At 43.6% G+C, this 21,633-nt stretch overlaps 1 protein-coding gene across 7 annotated transcripts in view; it reads left to right on the forward strand.

Annotated features, from left to right (window-relative positions):
* Positions 1 to 16,277, forward strand: part of OCRL (OCRL inositol polyphosphate-5-phosphatase) — a 55,301-nt gene extending 39,024 nt beyond the window's left edge. For 4 of the 7 annotated variants that reach the window (XM_070258430.1, XM_070258428.1, XM_023634243.2 and 1 more), the window contains 7 exons: positions 354 to 519; positions 781 to 1,016; positions 10,898 to 11,014; positions 11,879 to 11,963; positions 12,587 to 12,714; positions 13,498 to 13,609; positions 13,825 to 16,277. In XM_070258430.1, the coding sequence (XP_070114531.1) occupies positions 354 to 519; positions 781 to 1,016; positions 10,898 to 11,014; positions 11,879 to 11,963; positions 12,587 to 12,714; positions 13,498 to 13,609; positions 13,825 to 13,949 (969 nt within the window). In that variant the 3' untranslated portion in view covers positions 13,950 to 16,277. Of the gene's footprint in view, positions 1 to 353; positions 520 to 780; positions 1,017 to 8,072; positions 8,097 to 10,897; positions 11,015 to 11,878; positions 11,964 to 12,586; positions 12,715 to 13,497; positions 13,610 to 13,824 lie in introns of all 7 variants that reach the window. The other 3 variants (XM_023634244.2, XM_070258427.1, XM_023634242.2) reach the window with 1 other exon arrangement.
* The last annotated feature ends 5,356 nt before the right edge of the window (positions 16,278 to 21,633 follow it).

Genomic DNA, 21,633 nt, shown 5'->3' on the forward strand with positions numbered 1-21,633 from the left:
TGTTAGCCGCTCTAATTTAATATTTCAGAGTTCCTGGTTAATTCATATCTCAGGCACCAGGATTTGGTCATGGGATGAATGTCCTGACCCAAGGTTGGGTATCCTCTTAGGATCCCAGGAACAATCAGAGAAGCCTAAGGAAGTAGCAAGAGCTGCCTAACTCCTCCTCTGTCGGTATGAGTGTAATAATACTCAAGAGAGGATGGTGTTACTGCTGGTTCGGTTAGTGAATGCATACAGCAGTTACACACTTGGTTAATAATTACCTTATTTTTTATTCATATTCTCTGTGGAATAATCCACTGACTTCCCCTACTAGTGATGCATGTTTGTGTCTGTCTGTTATTCCCCAGTTTGTGTTTGAGAATGTGAAGTTTCGGCAACTACAAAAGGAGAAGTTCCAGATCAGCAACAATGGACAGGTTCCCTGCCATTTTTCTTTCATCCCTAAACTTAATGACAGCCAGTACTGCAAGCCATGGCTTCGGGCTGAACCTTTTGAGGGCTACTTGGAGCCAAGTGAGTTTTCCCTTTACCATTGTCTCTGCTTGCAATGTACCATCTCCTTATGACTCTCATCCTCTCCCTTTGTTTAACTTCCTGTTTTCTAACCATATGTGTCTTACCTTTACTGTCATTATTTTGGAGATACTTCTTCTGTGTGTCCAATCTTTTCTTCATCACTTGATTTTTTAGAGGACGCTTCTTCATTGGTTCTCATCCCCTTTTTGCTTGTCCGCTGGAAGTTTCTGTTACCATGTGTCATCTCTTATGTTTCAGATGAGACAGTGGACATTTCTCTTGATGTGTATGTCAGCAAAGACTCTGTGACCATCCTGAACTCAGGGGAAGATAAGATTGAAGATATTCTTGTCCTTCACCTGGATCGAGGCAAAGATTACTTCTTGACCATCAGTGGAAATTACCTCCCAAGTTGTTTCGGGACATCCTTAGAGGCTTTGTGCCGAATGAAAAGACCAATCCGAGAAGTTCCTGTTACCAAACTCATAGACTTGGTAAGAAACATCCTAAGACATGAACCTCCTTTAGGTATAATTTTCACAATACTTAAGTGATGTCCTCATTTTCTCTGTGCTTTCTCTTTTGGCAGGGGGCGGGGGTGGGGGGCTGTCAAATGATAAATAAGAATAAGAACGTCACTTTACTCTAGCACTACTTTCGTTAGATTAACCTAAAAGGAAAGAGGAGAGGGTAGTCTGTAATTGACTTTTGTCAGGAATATAATAGATAATACTAAAGTTCACGTAATTAGATTAAAGGCTGTCTTCTCAAAGATATAATACTTATTTGTTATGCTCTTCACACTTTCATGTCCCTTTGGTATAAATTAGCATGTATGTGAGATACAGTAAGTGGGGGAGGCAGTATTCTCCTCATTAAACATATGAGAAAATTAAGGCACAGAGACAATAACTTGCCCAAAGTGGGATAAGTTAGTATCAAATCTGTTGCCCAGGTTTTCTGACTCCCAGTCTAGTACTCCTCACTCTGTTATCATATCTAATCCAAGTCGAACTTGGCTGCTTGTTGCAGCTCAGATACCTATAAGTGAACCTGCCTCAGAACCCCCGAGGGCCCTTACACAAGCACAGGTCCCTCCCCCCGCTCACCTCTGGTAACAGAATCAGAATCTCAGGGTGTGGGGCCTAGGAAGCTGCATTTTATCAGCATCCCAAATGATTACAGTGTGCACTGAAGGTTGGCATATGTTTGCTGTGACTCACTAAACAAAGGAAAAGAGTAGGATTTCCCTTTGCTGACCTCAAGCTATAATATCAGTGTCCTTATGGAGGAAATATTTATTATCTTCAGTAACATAAATTGATTTAGTAACAAGTTCGTCCTATTAAGAACTTTTCTTCTAAATGAAAATATTGTTGGCTTTATGTGCAGACTTCTTTGGGCTATAAAAGGGTATTCTTGGTCTTTTACCAAAGAAAATTAAGTGACATGACAGCCATCCGTTATCATTACCATTAGTATTCACGTTGATCCTTTCCGCCTGCTGGAACAGTGATTGTATCATCTAGCGGGGAGGGCTAGACCAGCAGGCAGGCTGCTGGCTTGTCTGAGTGTGATCTGTTCTGTTGCCATGGAATTGTTTTAGCTATGACTCAGATGGCAGATTAAAACACTCTGAGTCCAGCCTCAGCATTCTTTCTTGGAATTATGCTTGTTTCCCTAAAGCCTTCATGACAGTGTATTACCTCTGAGAGGGAACCATTTTCTTCAGAAGTTCATATCCTGACATTCTCTTATTTGTCATGATTCTTGTTTTTTCTTCTACCATCATATTCCTGTCTTTCAAATTTAGTATTTTACCTTTTAGAATATACTCTAAATGAAGTTGTTTCCCTTTCTTTACTACCCACTTCCCTCCATCCCAAACACCATTTCCCAGCTGTCTTTGTCCCAACTTTTTATTATGAAAATGGCAAATGTGCAGAAAAATTGAAAGAACAGTACAGTGAACACCCACATTCCTTACATACGTATATAGACATATACATTTTTTGCTGTACCATTTTGAGATTAAACGGTGATATGTCACTTTACCAGTGAACACTTCAGCCTGCTTCTCTTAAGAAGGAGGACAGCTTCTGTATATATAAGCACAATATCATTATTACACCTAAGAAAAGTAGCCAGTCCATATTCAGATTTCTCTAGTTATCCCCAGGATTTCTTTTATAGCTTTTTTTACAGTGAAAATCTGATCTGGATTCATGCAGTACATTTAGTGAGGTCTCTGCAGTCTCTTTTAGAGTCAAACAGTTATCCCCTTTTTCTCTTTAATGACATTGACTTTGTGAGAGTCCAGGACAGTTGTCCAGTCAAAGATCCACCATTTCCTGAATCTGTCTGATTGTTTTCTCTCAGTAATTTTTTAATCTTATCCTTTCATACTCCCTCCTCCAACCTTATTTCCTATAACCTGGAACCTTGCTTTATTTTTGGTCAGAGTTGGCAAAGACATTATAATACCTTTTACTGTAATTGTCCTGTGTTAATTAAAGGGACTGGAAGGAGGCTCAACTAGCATAAAAAATTTTTTTATTTTGTTTAAAATATTGTCAGGTAATTCAACCATGTTTGACCATGAATATGAAGTAGCAAAAATCTTTAGTGGAGTCAGTGGCTCTGTAGGAAGCCCCTTTGCTTCTTTTTGTATACAAAGGTTTCAAGGTTTGAAGAAATAGAACCTTGATCATTTTTTAATTACAAAATTGCTGAGTTCTTATTAACTTGTATGTGTGTGGTCATCATTTATCCTTTTAAAGCTTTTATTTTGTAGGATTTAGGATTCTGATTCTTTTCACAGCCTTTTGCATTTCAGTCTTAGTAAGTTCCTGTATCTCATTGTTGAGGAAATTAGCCATATTAGTGTGGGGCAGTGAAGGAGAAATCTAAGATTGTCTGTACCCCATTCGCAGTACCTTCCCACTCTGCTTTGACTTGATTTTGAGGTTCTGAAATGCTTTCTTAGGTTTGTTCATGTTTGTTCCAAGACCCAAGATGATATTTCAAATCCCATGAGACTATGCTATTAATAATGGTACCTGTTGCTTTCTTATCTATTATTTACTCTAAAATTTTGGAGAAACCAGAAATGAGTTCAGTGCCTGCATTGACTCTCCATTTACTGTTTCAGAAAGATTCTTGTGCCATATCTTCTTTCCAGCAAATGCGGAATGAAGTGACTGGCCTAAGTCCTTTTCAGTCTTCCTGCCCATACAGCTAAATTCTAAATCAAGGTTAATAGGGAGTTTGGTTAGAGATGATCTAAACATTAACTACCTTTACTGGCTAATGTCCAGTGTGTTTGCTAAGTCAATATTTTGGAAAGTCATTTAGAAAGTCCATGAGAGTTATGGAGCTTGTAATTTGTCTTAACAATAGATTCCTTTCCTGTGCTGTTTACTCAAGCCTTTACATGCCATAAAAGCTTATTGATTGACCAGCTTATCTCTGTGAAAATCAGTTTCTCGGAATCAGTCTATTTTGGCTTTAATGAATAGTTGATGCACGTAACATTAACATGACTAGAAATGAGTTCGGCACATAACAAAGTGAACTAGAAAAGTGACTTGGGGTTCACCAAAGAAGTATTTTGAGTCAAGTCCGAGTATTTAAGAAACTTATGTTAATATATTGGGTGAGCAGGCTCTTCCAGGCATAAGGGGCATCGTGAATAAAGGTTAGAAGGTGAAAGCAAAAAGACCATGTATGAAAGATTATAAGATTTCCCTTTGAAGAGGAAAGATTAAGGATAAAAGTGTGTAAAGCTGCTTAGGGCAGGGGATAGAGAGTCTCAAAGTCAACAGATGAATTTATGCCGGAGGGCATCTAGAACCATCAGAAGGCTTTGATGAGTAGTATGAGGTTGTAAATTGACACATTTGGAGGAACATTGTGGTGTTGCTTGTAGACTAGACTAATGGAGAGGAGACCAGGCTTGAACTCGCCAGATCTGGTTAAAGTTTGGCTTGTAAATACAGAGATGAAAAAAGTTGAGGGATGAGTGGACAAACTGTATTTGCTTGGGGACATGTCTATTAGGAGAAGCATTATCAAAAATTTGAAAAAATGAGAATAACCGCTTGGTGATTAATTCATCCCCAGTGCTCGCTCTGCTGGGTATTTACTTTGTCTTCCTGATCTGACCACCCATTTCTTCTCCTGTGAGATGTATGGTTTGTGTTTCTTCTCTTTGCATTTCACATGAACTAATCTTTTCTAGAAATTCAGAATCTGTTCAGTTTTCTGCTTTTTATTTCTAAATTTGAGTCTCCTTCTAAATGACCCTTTACATTATTTTAGCTGCGTTTACTACTGAGAAAGTTCCTCTAAGGGTGAATTTTGGGGTGAAGCGTGAGTTGCAATGCATTTGTAGTGTGTCAGTGTTTCCCCACTTGGGGATTCGTGAACTGGGTGCCTTTTTTTAATGTGATCAATGCATAGCCTTTTGCAGAGAGTGGGTAGGTCAGTTGAACTAAGTGACTAGCAGCAACCTTAGGACTACCTTAGGAGTATGTTGTTTATTAGTGAGGACTAAGTTGTGTTTCTGTTTTCAGATTTGAGCCAAGTGTTCATATAAATGTAATTTACATCTACTTTATGCCGTATGTAGCCAGAGAAGTAAACTCTCAATGTAAGCCTGCTGCCCCTCCACCAACAGCTAATCAAAGTCCTTTTGAGTCTTCTTTCAGAGTTTTCTCTTGTATCAATTCATTTTTTAAAAAATATTATTTCCACATCATTAAAGAGTCTACCCTCTCCTTGACCTACCTTGATAGCCTTTTAATGATGCCTTTTGCCTCTATCTCCCTACCCTTCCATTTTTCCTCTTCAGGTCTGTCAGACTAATCTTTCTGTAGTATAGCTTTGAGGCCTATCACTTCCTTGCTTAAAGGTAGTTCAGTGGCTCCCCCATGCCTGCTGAATGCAATCCAGATCGTTTTCCCTGTCATTCAAGGTCCCCCAAAGTCTGACTTCAACATACCTTTTTCAGATTTATTTCCCGCTATTTTGTCAACATACCCCCATGCTCCCCACAAACCAGATGACTAACTTTTCTCCTAATCTCACCTTGTGATTTACCTTCCTGCACCTTTGTTTATTTCTTCCCCTTCCACTTGTAAGTCCCCTCCCTATCTCTACCCTTTAAAACCCCGTGAACCTTTTAAGGGCTAGTTAGGTCTCATCCCCATTGTGAAAAATCCCTCTCAGAGCCCCAACTGAAAGTCATCTTTCCTTCCTTTGAACCCCTATTTTGTTTGTTGTTTTAACCATTTATTGAGAACTCGTGTTTGTGAATTATAACAATATCAGGCCATAAATTGTGGGACTCCTTACCCCAACTCAGTTGCAAACCCGAGCCAGGGGCCATGTCTTTCTCCTCCGTGTAGTCTCATTTCTCATCATCCCCACCCCCTAAAGGCACTTAGTACCATTCCTTGCACTGGTAGAGGTCACTGCTCGAAGAAAACTTCTTTGAGGGCCTAGTTTGACAGGTTAGTATATAAAAACTCTGCCTAGTTTTACTCATCGTGTCATGTGGCGTGTATTCATGGGAGGGAAAATAGAGAAGTCTGTCAGACAGGCAGATTCTCTATTTGTTAATAAGTAGTCTTAAATTTTAGAAAAAGTTGTGCTCCAAAATTGTGTTAAATTACATGTTTGGTACTCTGAATTAACTTTCACATTAAAAAGTATTATAATTACAATACTATAAATATTGTATACTTTATAAAGCACTATTACTCTGGTTATTTTTATTTCATTTTATATGTGGTATTTAAAAGTTTAGGTAAAACCACAAAAGCATGTTTAATTCATAATGTACCTAATAATACTAAAAAACCTAGCCACCAGATAGAACAGTTGTTTGGGGGAAATGCTTTCAGCTTTCCCACTTGGAATGTCGGGGAACACATCCTCCCTCCCTCCCTCAGCCCCCAGCATGTCTCGGACAGGAAGATCGAGCTTTTGCCTTTTCCTATCAGACCTCAGCTGTGTGATTTATACTCACGTTCTTGGGGGCCCATGGCAGGGTTGGGAGGATTCCAGTTGGGAGTTTCTGGGGAGGTGCAAGGAGCTTTGAGAGACCGGACCTTCTGCTGGCATACTGCACCACCACTTCCCCACCACCCCTGGGTTTTAGGGTGCTTCCCTGTCCCTATGAGGTAAATAGTAGTCTCCCTGTTTTAGAGATGAAGAAACTGAGGCTTTATAAAGTTTAGTAACTTGCCTGAGGCCTGTACAGAATTAATAACAGGCAGAGCGAAGATTTGTACCCAGAACTGTGTAACACCAATGCCTGTGCTCTCTCCACTAACCATGCTGCCTTGTGACTGGAGTTTCTCACTGTCTTTAGCTTGTTCTTGAGTGGTACATTCTCACAGCTTTCCCCTGCCTCTCTGTCCAGGAAGCAGTCACATTGTCCTTTCTGAGTTGTCTAAGGAAGCATAATCGTAATGACTATGGAGTCAGTCACATGTGAGTTCTAATCCTGATTCGGCCCCTTACTACCTAATAGCATGACCCTGGGTAAATAATTTAACCTCTCAGAGCCTCAGTCTCCTCATTTGTAAAATGGGAATAGTATCTACTTTGCACATGTCTGCAGACTAAATGACATTGTATATGAGCACTTTGCACGGTTCCCACTACATGGCAGATGCTCTCTAAGTGGTGGCTGTAGTTATTGTTGTTCTTGGATTATAATAATAGCACAAAAGACAGAGATGATTAAAAAGGTACCTTCTTATCATTTCACCGCATATGTATATCAAACCATCATGCTGTACACCTGAAACTTATACAGTGATGTATGTCAATTATTTCTCAATAATACTGTTATGGAGAAACTGAAAAAAAAGTACTTTCTTCTCTGCTTCTCTTATTTCTCTTATACCCTATAGGAAAACACAACAGGGGATGCCAGGGGATCTTCTCGTCCCCAAAGTCTGAAATGACATTAATTTACATTTCAGAAGGACCTCCAAATTTGGGGACTCTAGGGACCTTTGGGGAGAGGAGTGTGGGATACCGCTTAGGAGGCTACCTAGAGTGAGAGGAATGGCAGTGGAGGGGAGAGAAGCTTACCATCTCCTTCTGAATGGCCACTGTCGGGCTTACAACCAAATTCTTCCATTGACGTGACATTAGGGTGAGGTGAGAAGCCACACAGTGCAACAGCAGGGCCTGCCTCCAAGTAGCATGTGGAAAGAAGACAGTACCGGGCATTTGGCTGGGTCAGCTGGCAGCTGCCAAAGAAAACAAAAGCAAAAGGACTGCACATGCATATTTCTTGAGTGATAGTCTCAATAAACTGCACAAAATTTGATATGCATAATAGAGAACTTTGCATATGAGAATGTGTTCCTTTTTCAATAATCATGATTTATTTGAAGAATTTAAAGCTGTTTAAAGCATATGTATCCAGTAAGCTAATGAGTTCTAATAATACTGATCTGTTTCTAATTCTGTAAATTAATTCTAATCATTTTCTATCTGTCAATGACCTTCTTTTCCTGCTCTGCTCTCAGGAAGAAGACAGCTTCCTAGAAAAGGTAATGCAATCCATTGGTGGTTGTGAGTTTCCCTGTGCTTGATTAACACTTAACTGTGGTCCCTGGAATTTGTCCCTTAGGCTTTCCCGTATCAGAGACCTGTAACTCCATGAGAATCCCTGAAAGTCCTGCCAGCTGTCTTAAAGTGTGTCTGAAGTACAGGAAAGATATTTACTGTACTGGTCAAGTCATTGAGACTCTGCAGATAAAAGCACTAGTGCTCAGGATTCCAGGCTCAGACTTTTGAAATGAGAAGTAACTGAAGAGCTGTCTTGATGTATCTGAAAGCTCAGGAGGTAGAGGAGGGTACCGCTTAACTGCCCTCCTTTTCCAGTGACAGTAAAACCAGAAGTGGATTTTTGTTGCAGTGAGAGTGATTCGGGGTTGGTGATAATAGTGATTAGTTACTGAAGGAATCCATAGATATGGTCAAGAAATAGAGCATAGAAGAGAACCATAGAGCTGAACAAGATCATAAGGGATCATCCGTCCAGCTCTCTGCCTTCAGACAGGATAAGGTGTTTTCTCCATTCTAATCGACGAGACAACCAAGGCTCAGGAAGGTTGAAACACTCGCTAAAGTCATACTGCTCCTGACACCAGGGGTGTGGGGTGGAGGGGACTGGAACCCAGGTCTGCCGAATGCCTAGTGGAGGAGCCTAGGGAAGCACTCCTGCAGTGCGTTGCCGCCTCTCCGCCTTCGAGCTGGAGAGTGCCTGGCCCCACACAGGACTGTCAAGTAGAGAAGCGCGGGCTTGAGAAGCGTTCTTAAAGCACTTCCACTCAGGATCTAACGTGCCCTCACCATCTGACAGAGTTTAATGTTTCAATGCTGGGGACACTGTATTGTTTTTGTGCTTTAGTTTTTAGCACTAAGGTTACAAAGTGTAGGCTTATCAGGCACCGAATGTGTCTCGTTGAAAGAAGACAAAGTGGGCCTGGTTTCCCTTTGAAAATTAGAGTTCAGGATAATTTGTGGGCGTTTTAAAAACTATTGTTTCTTGTGCATGATCTTTCTCTAGACTTCAGAGACATAAGTATGACATTTCATATTATCACACATGAATTTGAAAGTGGATAGTCGATGGTGTATATAACCTACTGACATTTTATTAACCTTTTTAAACCACTAAGGATTGAGACGACTCTGCTTCCCAGCCCTTTCCTGTTAATAACAGGCCATGTTCTGCCTTTTCATCTTGGACAGTGCTTTGTATTGCCTTAATGCCTTAGTACAGGAAAAGTGCCAACTGGATGTCAGATTTTTTAAAAAGTACATGAATCAGTGCTGACTAATTTATGTATGGTAAGTTTGGAGGCATCTGCTAAGGAATCTGTACATGTGTTGCATGTGGTCCAGAAAATGAGCAGAGTGCATTATGGACAGTGTTTTACCTCAGAAATCATGTGTATGCCTGGATTTAATACTTGCAACCGGAAAGAAGTTAGTGGATGAGCCACTGATAGAATTTCTGCCAGCTATAGGGAACATGGATATCAAGTGCTGGGATCCCAGGGAAAGAAAGGAAGGAAGCAAAATGAATGTGAAGAAAATAGATTTTAAATGGTAACCAACTGTCATGCTCCCTTGTCTTCCTCATTCCCTTAGAAAGGTGCAGCGGCTTTAAAAGGTCGCCGGTGCTTAAGGAAGGTGATGTGAAGAAGAGCACTGAGCTCCGCTGTAGTGTACAGTCTCTGGAAGGAGTGAAATGCTTCTTTTCCATCCCTTAAAGTGACATGGCTGGGGGTTGTGGATGGAATTAACAGAATTTCCTAAAGTTGAACATAGATAATATATGACCTTTAGCTGGAGGTGGAGGAGGGGAGAAGATGCAAAAAATTGGTCACCGTTTTCTCCACTAGGATTTTTCTGAAGGCTGCCTTCAGATGCCTTTTAACCTATTTCAGACATCTTTATAATTTAGTTTATAGTTGACTATATAAACATAAGATAATTGAGTTTATTCCCCAGCCATTTTCAAGTTCAGATTTAGTTATTGATCTAATTTACATCACTTCTGGATTTTTCTCTTAGATTCTTTCAGGAGACTCTAACAGAAAATAGAAAGATAGGTGAAAGGAATCAAAGCCCTGAGAAATCTTTGCTGAGCTACTAATATAAAGAATAACTTCTGGACTCAGACTCGACATTTTTGTAGTATATCTGGCTTTTGGTGTGCTGTATTCAGTTTATTATTTTTGGATCTTAACGCTTATAAGTTTAGTGCCTTAAGATTAGATCTTCTATCAGGTTTGAAATACTCATGTATGTAGGTTTAATCTGGAGAATTATCTTTAATTCCTGAGGATCAGAGAACCTCATTTAAATCAACAATGAGAACTGTATTTGTGGTGAGACCTGAAAAAAGAATAGGTTAAAGTCAACAAAAACTGAAGTAGATGCTGCTCTCTCAAAGTCCTATATTAACAGTTGTAATTTAATGGTCCACAAGTTTCCAGTGGTGTGTGGACTCTACCCTGACTGTACTGCTGGGCCACTGGTTCTCAGTGTCACCCTTGAAAGGATTTACAACAGCCAGTGAATCCATGTGATAAACATCATAAACCCAAGCAGAATGCTTAACAGTTAAGTGAAACATCTAGAAAAGGAGATCCTTTAACTGTGGGAATCAGTATTGAGTGCCCTCTGACCAGGGCTGTCCCCAGTGAGAAAAATAGGAAAAATCATAAGAGATGAAGATCAAATTGTACTCCACATTAGCAGGATTTGAAGAAGATTAAGTTACACACACACGTTCTTATTAAGATCCCTTTGATTCTCATCCCTTTTCATCTCTTAGGAGAAATCCCTTCTCCAGATGGTTCCCTTGGATGAAGGTGCCAGTGAGAGACCCCTTAAAGTCCCCAAGGAGATCTGGCTTCTGGTAGATCACTTATTCAAATACGCCTGTCACCAGGTAAGTGAGAGAGGGCCTGCCCTGCAACTTTGGAAGGTGTGTGAGTCCAGTGGGAAATGATAATGCCTCGTGTCAGTATAGTGCTTTTAACTTCCCCAAGCTCCCTCCAGAACAGCACTGTCAGATCGCCTGGGCAGATGGAGGTATCCCTGTTTACAGACTTGAGAGCTGAGGCATGCCAGCTAAGTGATTTACCTAAGACGGCAGCATAAGCATACTGGCGGAGCTGGGGCTGAGGCTGTAATGCCTGCTTTAGCTGTCATGCAGGCAGTGCAGATTTTAAAGTCCAAAGCAAACTTCAAGCCCGTTTCTTTAATTTGGTCCTCATTTTTCTTTTAAACCCTATCTAAAATATTGGCCACCCCCCACCCATTCTCCCAGAAAAGAGAAATTTCTTGGGACCAAGCTGAAGGATAATGTTTTCTTATCTACTGAAGAGTAATAGAACTTGAAAGCAAGGTTTAGTGTGGACATACCATTTACTCCTGCCCTAGCATTCCATAGTATCCATATTTGAATGCACTTCTACTGTTTGGACTCTGCCTTCTACTTGTCAAGAGGCTAGAAGTGGGGATACCTGGTCTCCTGATCTAGCCATCTAGTCTCCCCTGCCATATCAGGTATAGGCTAAAACCTTTGAAGGTAATTTTCTGGTTTGAAATAAAATTTCACACGGATTATAGAGATGATAAAGGGAAAAGGTGCCATTGTCGCGCCTCCTTTCCTAATCATGAATCCCTATGCATACCACCCTTCCCTTTGCTTCCTGCTGCTCTCCTGCTGCTCTCCTGATTCCTGGGTGGTCTTCAGAGTTTTAGGGCTGATTATTTTGCCTTGTTCCATTCATTGTGACCTCTTCGGTAGGAGGACCTGTTCCAAACCCCTGGAATGCAGGAGGAGTTACAGCAGATCATTGATTGTCTGGATACCAGCATTCCCGAGACAATCCGTATCCTTTTCAGCAAAAGCTTAGCAAGCTGGATGAGTACTTGGCCAAACTCTTCTTCCTACCTACGTTTGATTTTTGTGTTTCCATCTTTATTTTCTTCATAACTGTCTTCTGTTATAAGGTAATCATTGACCATACAGTTGTTTCTCAACTCCTTTCAGGAAGCTTTCACCTCTCTCCGCGTCAGACTCTTACTAAAAGAAATCAAGGAGTAGATAACAGTGACTTTTAATAGGCATGGAACATAAGACCCACAGCACTGGACTGTTCTGCTTCAAGTGGTTAATCACTCCCGCCACCACGTGTACTGTCACTAGAACAGGGAGGAGGATTGGAAACATTGGTGACTAGTTTCCAGGACTGATCCAGTGTGAACTGTCCTTCTGCAGGCTGTATTCCCCTGACCCTCAAGTTGGGCCAAACCTCCCGAGAGTCTTTGATCAGTTCTATAACAATTCACCTACAGCATACCTGGACCAATAAAAATCAAACCCCAGTTAGGATCAGTGTGCCCTGAATAAGAGGAAGGAAATAGTCCCTGAAGGAGCTTGAGGAAGGACGCAGCTGGGTCTCTGTGTGGCCTTATTCCTGGAGCCCCTTTCCCTTGACTTAAGTCAATCCAGCTGGCAGTAATCACTCGGTGGCTGAAGCACTGCTCATTTTCCTGGAAGCCCTGCCAGAGCCCGTCATCTGTTATGAGCTTTATCAGCGATGCCTGGACTCTGCTCAGGATCCTCAGATCTGCCGACAGGTGATTTTATTGCTCTGAAGATGTGTTTGGGGCAGGTTTCCCCATAGAGAAATCATCAATTTTACAAAGCCAGATGGGCAGCCAGCTATGTGGTAGGATGGGTCTCGATCTGTTATTGATGGCAGGACACCAGCATTGAGAGTTGGGACCCTTAAATCTTAGGTTGTGTCATTTCCTATTGTATTTGCCACCCTTTTCCAGTTGGCCTATTGAGTAGAGTGGCTATCTCTACTCTGCAGCACAATTGGTGAAGCTGATCATACATGAGGTTCTGGCTGACATTATCAGGAGGGGTGCGTGACACTTGTGAACCTTTCTTCTTTTGTCTTCTTGGTGTTTTTTTTTTAACCTTGAGATGATGTTGATGCACAATAGCTGATGATACCTCTGAATCAGACTAGTGAATATCAAGAGGAGCTCCCATCCATGCTAAAGACATTGCAGAGAAAACCATTCAGCTTGGCAGATGCCATGGCTACCTGGATGGAGAGATGGGAAAAGACCTCCTTGTGAGGCAGATTGTGCATGTGAATGTTTAATGACCACATGGCCTGGTTATTGAGTGGACAGGGACCAAACAGTATGACCATTCCGACTTGGAAGTTATCATTTGGCGGGTGCTGTGTTGGTCGTGAGTAAATAAAGGAAGGTTGTGATAGATGAATGGGGTCCTGTCCTTACAGGACCTGTCCTTGGATTATAAACTCCTTTTTGGCAACTATAAGCTCTTTTTACTCCCTTCTTCCACCTGTTCTCACTGTCGACCCCCTTTTGTTAAAACAGGTGATTTCCCAGCTTCCAAGGTGCCATAGAAATGTTTTCCGTTACTTGATGGCATTCCTTCGAGAACTCTTAAAATTCTCTGAATACAACAACGTCAGCACCAACATGATTGGTAAGAGTACTTTATGAGAATGGCCACATGGGGGTGTTGGTTGGGACAGCCTGTGTCCAGTGCACACAGTGTATTCCTTCCTTAATGTCCAGGCACATGGCAGTCACTTCCCTTTCACTGCTCTCGTTCCCTGGCCCCCCAGCCCCTAGCCCTGAGGCTTTGCTTAGGTTGTGTCTGACAAAGGGTTTTCCCCTTTGCTTTCTCTCGCCCTGTAGCCACTCTCTTCACTAGTCTTCTCCTAAGGCCTCCACCCAACCTCATGGCCAGACAGACTCAAAGCGACCGCCAGCGTGCTATCCAGTTCCTTCTGGGTTTTCTGCTTGGAAGCGATGAAGACTGATAAGTCTTTTCCTCTTACTACTCTCCGAGATTCTAGAGACAGAAGATCTCGGGCACCAAGTATTTCAGAATGATTTGAAAGTCATGCCACAGGAAGGGTCTATTGCAGATTTTCGAGGCTGCTGGCGTGAAAAAGTTCTGTTTCTAGCGCAAAAGGAAAAGAGTCTCCTAATCCCTCCCCTACCATATCCTACACAGCAAAATACTTTTAGACTTATATTGCCAAGCCAAAGTTACCATATTTTGGTGTTTTTGTGTTCTCTTTATAAGGCAAAGAGATCTGTATTTATACTCCTTTACCTGGGGATGTGTTTGTTGCCCTCCTTCCCAACTGTCATTATTGTCCTTAGCATCCTAGGCCTACATTCTGAGATGTTCCCGTTCTAGGCCTACAAGCACTACTTACTGTAGCTCAGACTTGTCTGTAGTCCTTTGTCTAAAGCACTTTTGCCCCACCTCCTCCCTTTGCACTCCACTCCACTAGTACTATCATGTCGAAGGCAGTCTGAGTGAGGCTAGTGACTCCTTGGGTGTCCCCAATAGTGAGTTAACCATCTACACGTGGTTGTTACATGCATTTGTGCATTTCTACTACGGTGCGTCTGTATGTCTGTGTAACATTGGCCTTTTCGTGGATCTGCACTGGGTGGAACCATATTCTCTTGTCTCAGACCATATTTAGTAGCAGAACTTTAGGAACTACTAGAGATGACATCCCATCGATGTGAGAAGAATCACAATCAGAGTGGAAGCGCTTTGGGTATTTTAAGAGTGAGAATGTTCATGTTTGACAAGTCCTACTTCCTACCATCCATTTCTGTTCTTATTTAAATTTCACATGAGATCTAATCCTGGGTGTCTGTGGGACCCATCCCCCACTTAGAAATCCGCCTCCGGAGCAACACTTGCACCACAGTAAAAAAGGGAGTCTGCACCTCAAGTGAGCCTCTCTAGAGATACTGCTCCTCCCCCCAGCAAGGGTATTGAAGATAACCTTTAGGACCCCCTTTCTCCAGTCTCCAGAAGTGCCAGGGGGCAGATGTTGCCCCCTCCCTCATCAGGGCTGACTCTGGGCTCCACAGCCAGCTCCCCCTGGCTCCCAGGCACCTTATCCAGTACTGTGTAAAAGAGACTGTCCAGTGGGACCAACCAAGCAACTTTCTCTCCCACCCGAGACAACCCTTGAGCTTTTCATTTACTCAAGCTCTGTGGGGCAGCCTTTTTTTTTAAAATTAATCTATGTTGGTTGGCAAACCAGCCACAAGCCACTGACTACAGAACTGCCTGATGCAATTGACTTCCTCCTGGTTTTCTTTCATTAAAACCACCCTAAGTTGACTCATTCTTGCCTGTTAACGTTAAATCCAAGGAGCCTAACATACAGGCTCTGTGTCTGGTCTTTGGCATTGACTCCTGATGCTTCCAGCACACCAAAGGAAAGAGCCAGGGGAAACACCACCACTGAGGGTTCTCCAATTCCCCCATCTCCAAAGTTGAGTTCTTTGGGGGAAGAAAAGGTACGTAGCCTGCAGTATGCTGGTTAAACCCTTTCCTGATTGGCAGTTACAGAACTAGGAGTCAAGTTATTGGTGCCAAATAGCTGCAGATCTGATAGGTTGGGGGCTGGGTGTTGAACTTACTTAACAGAAGACTGCGAGCAGAACACTGTGGTCATCTCCACTAGGCTAGCAAGTGATCACAGGAGAGGCAGTTTATAGAAGCTGGGGCAAGGTTGTAATACAAAGACGGGGAAATGCCCGTCCTGGGTGCATTTTCTAGTCTGTTGCCAACCTGGGAGCTTTGGGTGATCAAAGATGTGGTTAGTGGGGGCTGTGTACAGCGTCCTAGCTCTTTCTTCACAAGGCAAATGCACTAAGTTGGTTTACTGCCTCAGCCTTGCCAGCTCTGGTCCTGGGATGTACACAGGTTTGAGGGTTTCAGACAATCTCTAGGTAGGGGAGACAAAGAGATAGAGCAGACACAGAAATCTGCTTCCCTACTGTGCCTACTCCAGCATCCCAACCTCGAATTCCTAAGTACCTCTAACGTACTGCTTCATAGCTCCTCTCAAGGAGTTCAGATCCAACTGGTATGGAAGGACTCTGCATCTATTGTTTTAGGGAAGAAATGGTTCAAACCCATGTGGCGACGTTGCATTAGTCTCCCTCTCACTGTTTTCTGATTCTTCTTCTGTAATTGTTTGTTATATTTCCCCAAAATGTCTTAGTCACTAAGCAAAGCTGCTAGTGGGATTCTGTATTTCATGTCATCTTTTTTATTATAATTTATTGCAAATTTTTTTCTGAATAAATATATGTTGTGTGAAAAATCAAAGTGTGATCTTGGTGAGGAAGAGCTGAGAAGGGAGGCTCATGTCACTGGGTGTCCCTTGACTGCTGCAGTCTTCCCAGCTCAGTTCCTGTCTTAGAGGGAAGTAGCGTAAGAATTCTCAGTATATTTGCCCTTGGGGAGCAGAAGAAGCCACGTACTTTCAGAGGCTAATAAAGAAGTTACAGTGCTTTCAGAGGCCAGCCAAGGATCCTTATTTTAACCCTGGGGATTCAGACAACAAAATAACACTGTTATGAGAAAGGATGCTGATTCTTAATGCGCGTAAATGTCACATTGGGTCAGATCCATGATTGCTCCGGCCCCAGAAATCTCACAAACCCCAGCGTACACATTTTGGGAGAACCCAGTTGTCCTTGCCAACCTAGCCTCAATAGTTTAGGCATGCCCCGCAGACAGCCTGTTTTCACATAATTCATTCTGCAACGCTTGAAAACCAGTTTTGAACTTTTATTACCTCTTGGGGTGGCAAAGTCCATAAATTTAGTACTTTTTTTGGCTTTAATCCAAACTCTGACACTTGAGGAGGAAACCCCTAATTTGAGCACAATGCCTGTATTCCCCTGCTCATCTCCATCATGAATTTGCGCATTCTGATTCCAGGCCCTTTGAGACTGAAGAGGCCTCAACTGGAGGTTTCTTCTCAACCAGGGCCTTCTTCCAGTTCGCTCTGACTGTGAGCTTGACCCTAATGAATGTGCTGATTCAGTGTTGTCATGAGCAGTTTTTCTAGCCCCACCCGAAGCCTTGGCAGAAGAAAGTGTTTCCTTCTGAGAGTGATTTCTCTGCAGCGGATGGAGACTGACACCCGGTAGTTTTTACACAGCAGACAATGTGGTGGAGCAGCCTCAGTGACCACCTTTCCAGAGGTTAGCAGCTGCATCCCAGGCTGCTGTTCAGGAGAACTGCTGGGCCTTTCTCACTGCAGAGCAAGTTGAAGTCCTGGCTCTTGGTGTAGCCTAATAATCTAAAGCCGCATACCGCCGCATTGGGATCACAAAGTTAGGGAGAGAAACTTAGTGATGGACTAACCTAATCTCGTTGTTCCAAAGGGCAAAGTCAGGCCAGAGGGAACAATGAGGGACTTAAGCATGGTGGGGAAAAAAGAGTTTAAGCTTTGGATTTAGACCTCTTTCTTTTTTCTAACTTTTAAAGTTTTTTTTTTTTTTTGAGGAAGATTAGCCCTGAGCTAACATCTGCCACCAATCCTCCTCCTTTTGCTGAGAAGACTGGCCCTGGGGCCAGCCCAGTGGCCAAGTGGTTAAGTTCACGCACTCTGCTTCAGCAGCCCAGGGTTTTGCCGGTTTGGATCCTGGGCACGGACCTAGCACCACTCATCAAGCCATGCTGAGGCAGTGTCCCACATAGCACAACTAGAACGACCACAACTAAAAAATATAGAACTATGTACTGGGGGGCTTTGGGGAGAAGAAGGAAAAATAAAAAATAAAAAGACTTGCCCTGAGCTAACATCTGTGCCCATCTTCCTCTACTTTATATGTAGGACGCCTGCCACAGCATGGCTTGCCAAGCTGTGTGTAGGTTCGCACCTGGGACCTGAACCAGCGAACCCTGGGCTGCCGAAGCAGAACGTGCAAACTTAACCACTGTGCCACCGGGCCAGCCCTTTTCTAACTTTGTATTACAAAATATTTCAAGCATGTAGAAAAGTCGAAAAGAAGGATACAGTGAGCATCCTATATACCCTTAACCTGCACTCAACAACTATTCACATTTTGCCACAATTGCCTTTATCTCAGAGAGCCCTGATTTTCAATCTCGGTTCTGCCCCTCCTCACTGTGACCCTGGACTAGCTAACCTCTAGTTTCCTAGCCTATAAAATGGAATGGGAATAGTACTGATCTTATATGACTTAACTACATCAATCTCATCACTTCCCTCTTGAAAACCCCTCAGTGATTTCCGAGTGCATTTAGAAGAAAATCCAACTTTCCGGCCCACCAGCCATTGCGTTATTAAATGAGAAAGAAACGAAGTAGCAAGCATAGTACCTGGCACGTAGTGGGTGCTGTATAGATGTTAACCTATGTCCCGCTGCCCCGCCCCAGCTGTCTACTATATTACATTGACTCTACGACACTGCAAAGGCTCTCTGGCTCTCATTTGATGTTAACAACCTTGTCAGGTAGGTAAAATTGGACCCCATGCTCAGTCTCCTCTACTGCCCTCCTTCCCTCTACCACAGATACACCGCCGTGCCACCTTCCATACTTCCGTATTTCAGAGTTGGCTGCAAATCTTGGGAGTGGGGGTGAGGTGTAAATTAAAGGATGAATACTGAGCCCCATCACCAGCATGTGACGTCTGGTTACTGTCAAGCCTCAGGAACCACCCCCACTGCTCTGCCCATTCCCCCATCAGCCTCCCTTTGCTCTTTCCCACGCGGCTCTGCCTGCCTTGGTAGTGCCTGGCTCCTAGCCCTTCTTTCATCATCTGCTTCGTGCATCAATTCCCCGTTTCCACCTTTTGCTTCTCCTCACCTGAAATGATTCTTACCCAGCCAATGCTACCTCTCTTCTATGGAAGCTGCTCCCATCCCCCAGCTCCCTGGGAGGAGAAGAGGGGCTTGTCTCTTCCTTGGTCACACTTGGAAGCCGTGGTTCTGTGCCGTTCACTTTCCCCATCTTCAATTTGGATGAGTGGTTCTAAACCCTGGCTACTCTAAAGTTATCAAGGGCATGTTTCTCCAAGTTTTGTCCCCAAACCAACATCGCCTGGAACCTGGTCTAAATCAGTGCTTCTCAACCCTAGCTCCGTAACCTGGGGTACTTAAAAAATACGAATGCGTAGGCCCCACCTTAGACTGAATGCCTACCAGTAACCCTCCCCCTCCTGCCACTGTATTCTGACACTGTCCTTTCACTCCTACCAATGAGCTAAGCTCTTTCCCACCTCAGGGCCTTTGCACATGCTGTTTTCCCTACCCAGAAACACTCTTTCATGCACTTTAGAATGCCTCAGCCTCCATCTTTGCTGTACCTAATCCTAAGTCACCTCCCACCTGGTCCCATTCACTTTCTTTGCTCTCATTCCTGGGCTTCCTGGCACAGCATGCTGACTGGCTGACTGGCCCTGGGCCTGCCATATACCATTCATTCCACAATTCTCCTCTTCATCTCTTGCTGACCTTTCATAGATCTGCATCTCAGGGACCAGGGAGACAGGAAATCGTAGTGGTTCTTCACATATGTCCAACAGCCAGACTTCCTGGGTTCAAATCCAGCTCTGCTGCTTCATAGATGTCTGACCTTGGGCGAAAGTTAACTGACTGCTTTGGGCCTCAATTTCCACATCTTAAAATGGAAGTAATAATAGTACCTTTCCTCATAGGATCGTCATGAGATGAAATCAGCTGTTACGTTTAAAGGACTTGAAACAGTGCTTGGTGCATAAGTGCTAAGTAAATGGCAGCTAGTATAATTATTCCCAAACCCTCCACTGGCCTCAAGGCCCAGACCCCTCTTCCACTGCCCTTCAGCCCTCAGCAGGTGACTGCACCCTTTACTTTGCGAAAATGTCAAAGCGGTCAGCTGAAGCAGCCCTCTCAAAGCCCTGCCCTGATATCAGAATGTCTCCAGCTTCACCTCCTTCCTCCCCTTTCCCACCTGTCTCAGAAATACGTGGTCCTCCTCCTTGCTAAGTTCAGCTCTTCCACTGCACTTTGAGCCCTTCTCCTCCCACCCTCACTGGATTTGTTCCCGTCAGCCATCACCCCTGTCCTTGCGTCTTCAATAGCAGCCATTCAACAGGCATCTATTGTGCCCCTGCTGTGTGCCAGGCGCTGTTCAAGGTCCTGAGGATATAGACATAAACGTGATAAAGTGGCTGCTCTCACGGTGCTGTCACTGGGAAGGAGGGGCAGGATGGGGTAAGCAGACACGGAAATAGTGCACGAAGCAGCCAGAGATCACGACGAGTGCTCTGGAGGGAATAAAGCAGCGTGATGTGCCAGTGGGCACGGCAAGGGGACTTGGGCAGGGAAGGTTGCTTTGAGGAAGTGATTTCTGAACTGGGACCTGAATCTCAGGAAGCCAAAGACCCTATACCTTGATTGAATGATGATTACACAGTATATACAAAAAAAGAAAGCCAGCCATGCAAGATCTGGCAAAGAACATTCCAAGCAAAGGAAAGAGCAAATGCAAAGGCCCTAAGGCATCAAAGCAGCTTGTGGAATTCAGGGGCCAGCAAGGCACAGTGGGCATGCTGGATGAGAGGTGGGAGGGACGTGGTCACGCAGGCCTGCTGGCCCGGGAAAGAGGCGGCCTTTTGTTTGCCATGCAACAGGAAGCCAGGGGTGGCTTTGCTTGGACCGATGTGGTATGAGCTCCTTCTCCTAACCTTACTAATAAGAATAATCGCTAATAACTATAGCTATCGTTTATCCCAGGTACTGTACTAACACATCTAACCTCACCTTTAGCCTTGACAACCATCTCATAAAGTCCTACTTTATCCCACTTTCACAGGTGAAAAAAGCTGAGGCTCAGAAAGACTACCTAACTTGGTACTCAGCTAGTGGCAGACCAGAATATGACCCCAGACCAAAGTCTGTGCTCTTAAACACAGCCACTATCTCCCCAGCTGGGGTGGAGGTGAAAGAGGGGATGTTCCTGAAAATCCCCCCCCTCTAGCTACATCCCAAGATTTCAAGTCAGCTGGATAACCTGCCAGTAGCTCAAATTCAACCTGACTTCAACCCTGATCAGCTTCTCCTGGCATCCTCTTCTCTCCCATAACCCAGGCTTGAGCCCTTGGTTATTTTTGGCCCCTGCCGCACTTGTAATCAGTCACTAATTGCAATTCAACAAATATTTATCAGGTATCTGCTAAGTGTAGGCCGCTATGCAAGGCTCTGAAGGAAAGCAAAATGAGTAAGACTGGTCATCATAAGATAAGACATAGATAATATGTTTTTTAAAAGAAGGAGGAAGGAAGGAAAGGGAGAGAGAAACAGAAGGAGGGACAAAGAAAGGAGGGGAGGGGAGTGGAGGGGAGAAAAGGTGTGATGGAACATCCATGGAAAGGGGGCCAAGGTCAGGTCGTTCACAGTGTCCTCCATCCATCCGGAGCCTCCTTTCCACTGCCCACTTCCCACGCCCCACCGCTGAATTCAAAACCTCATTAACTCAGGCCTGGGGTATCCTTTTTAATCCCTTTCTAACTAATTTCCGGTGGCTCCGGAATTCTTACCTCTCCCTTTCAGTCTATCCTCCACACATCATTGCCAGACTAATCTTCCCAGTGCACTGCTTTGATGTCACTCCGCTAATCAAAACCCCTCTGGGCCCCTCACCCGCACTTACCACAGAAG

This window comes from Equus caballus, chromosome X, assembly GCF_041296265.1.
Source record: "Equus caballus isolate H_3958 breed thoroughbred chromosome X, TB-T2T, whole genome shotgun sequence".
NCBI classification, from domain to species: domain Eukaryota; kingdom Metazoa; phylum Chordata; class Mammalia; order Perissodactyla; family Equidae; genus Equus; species Equus caballus.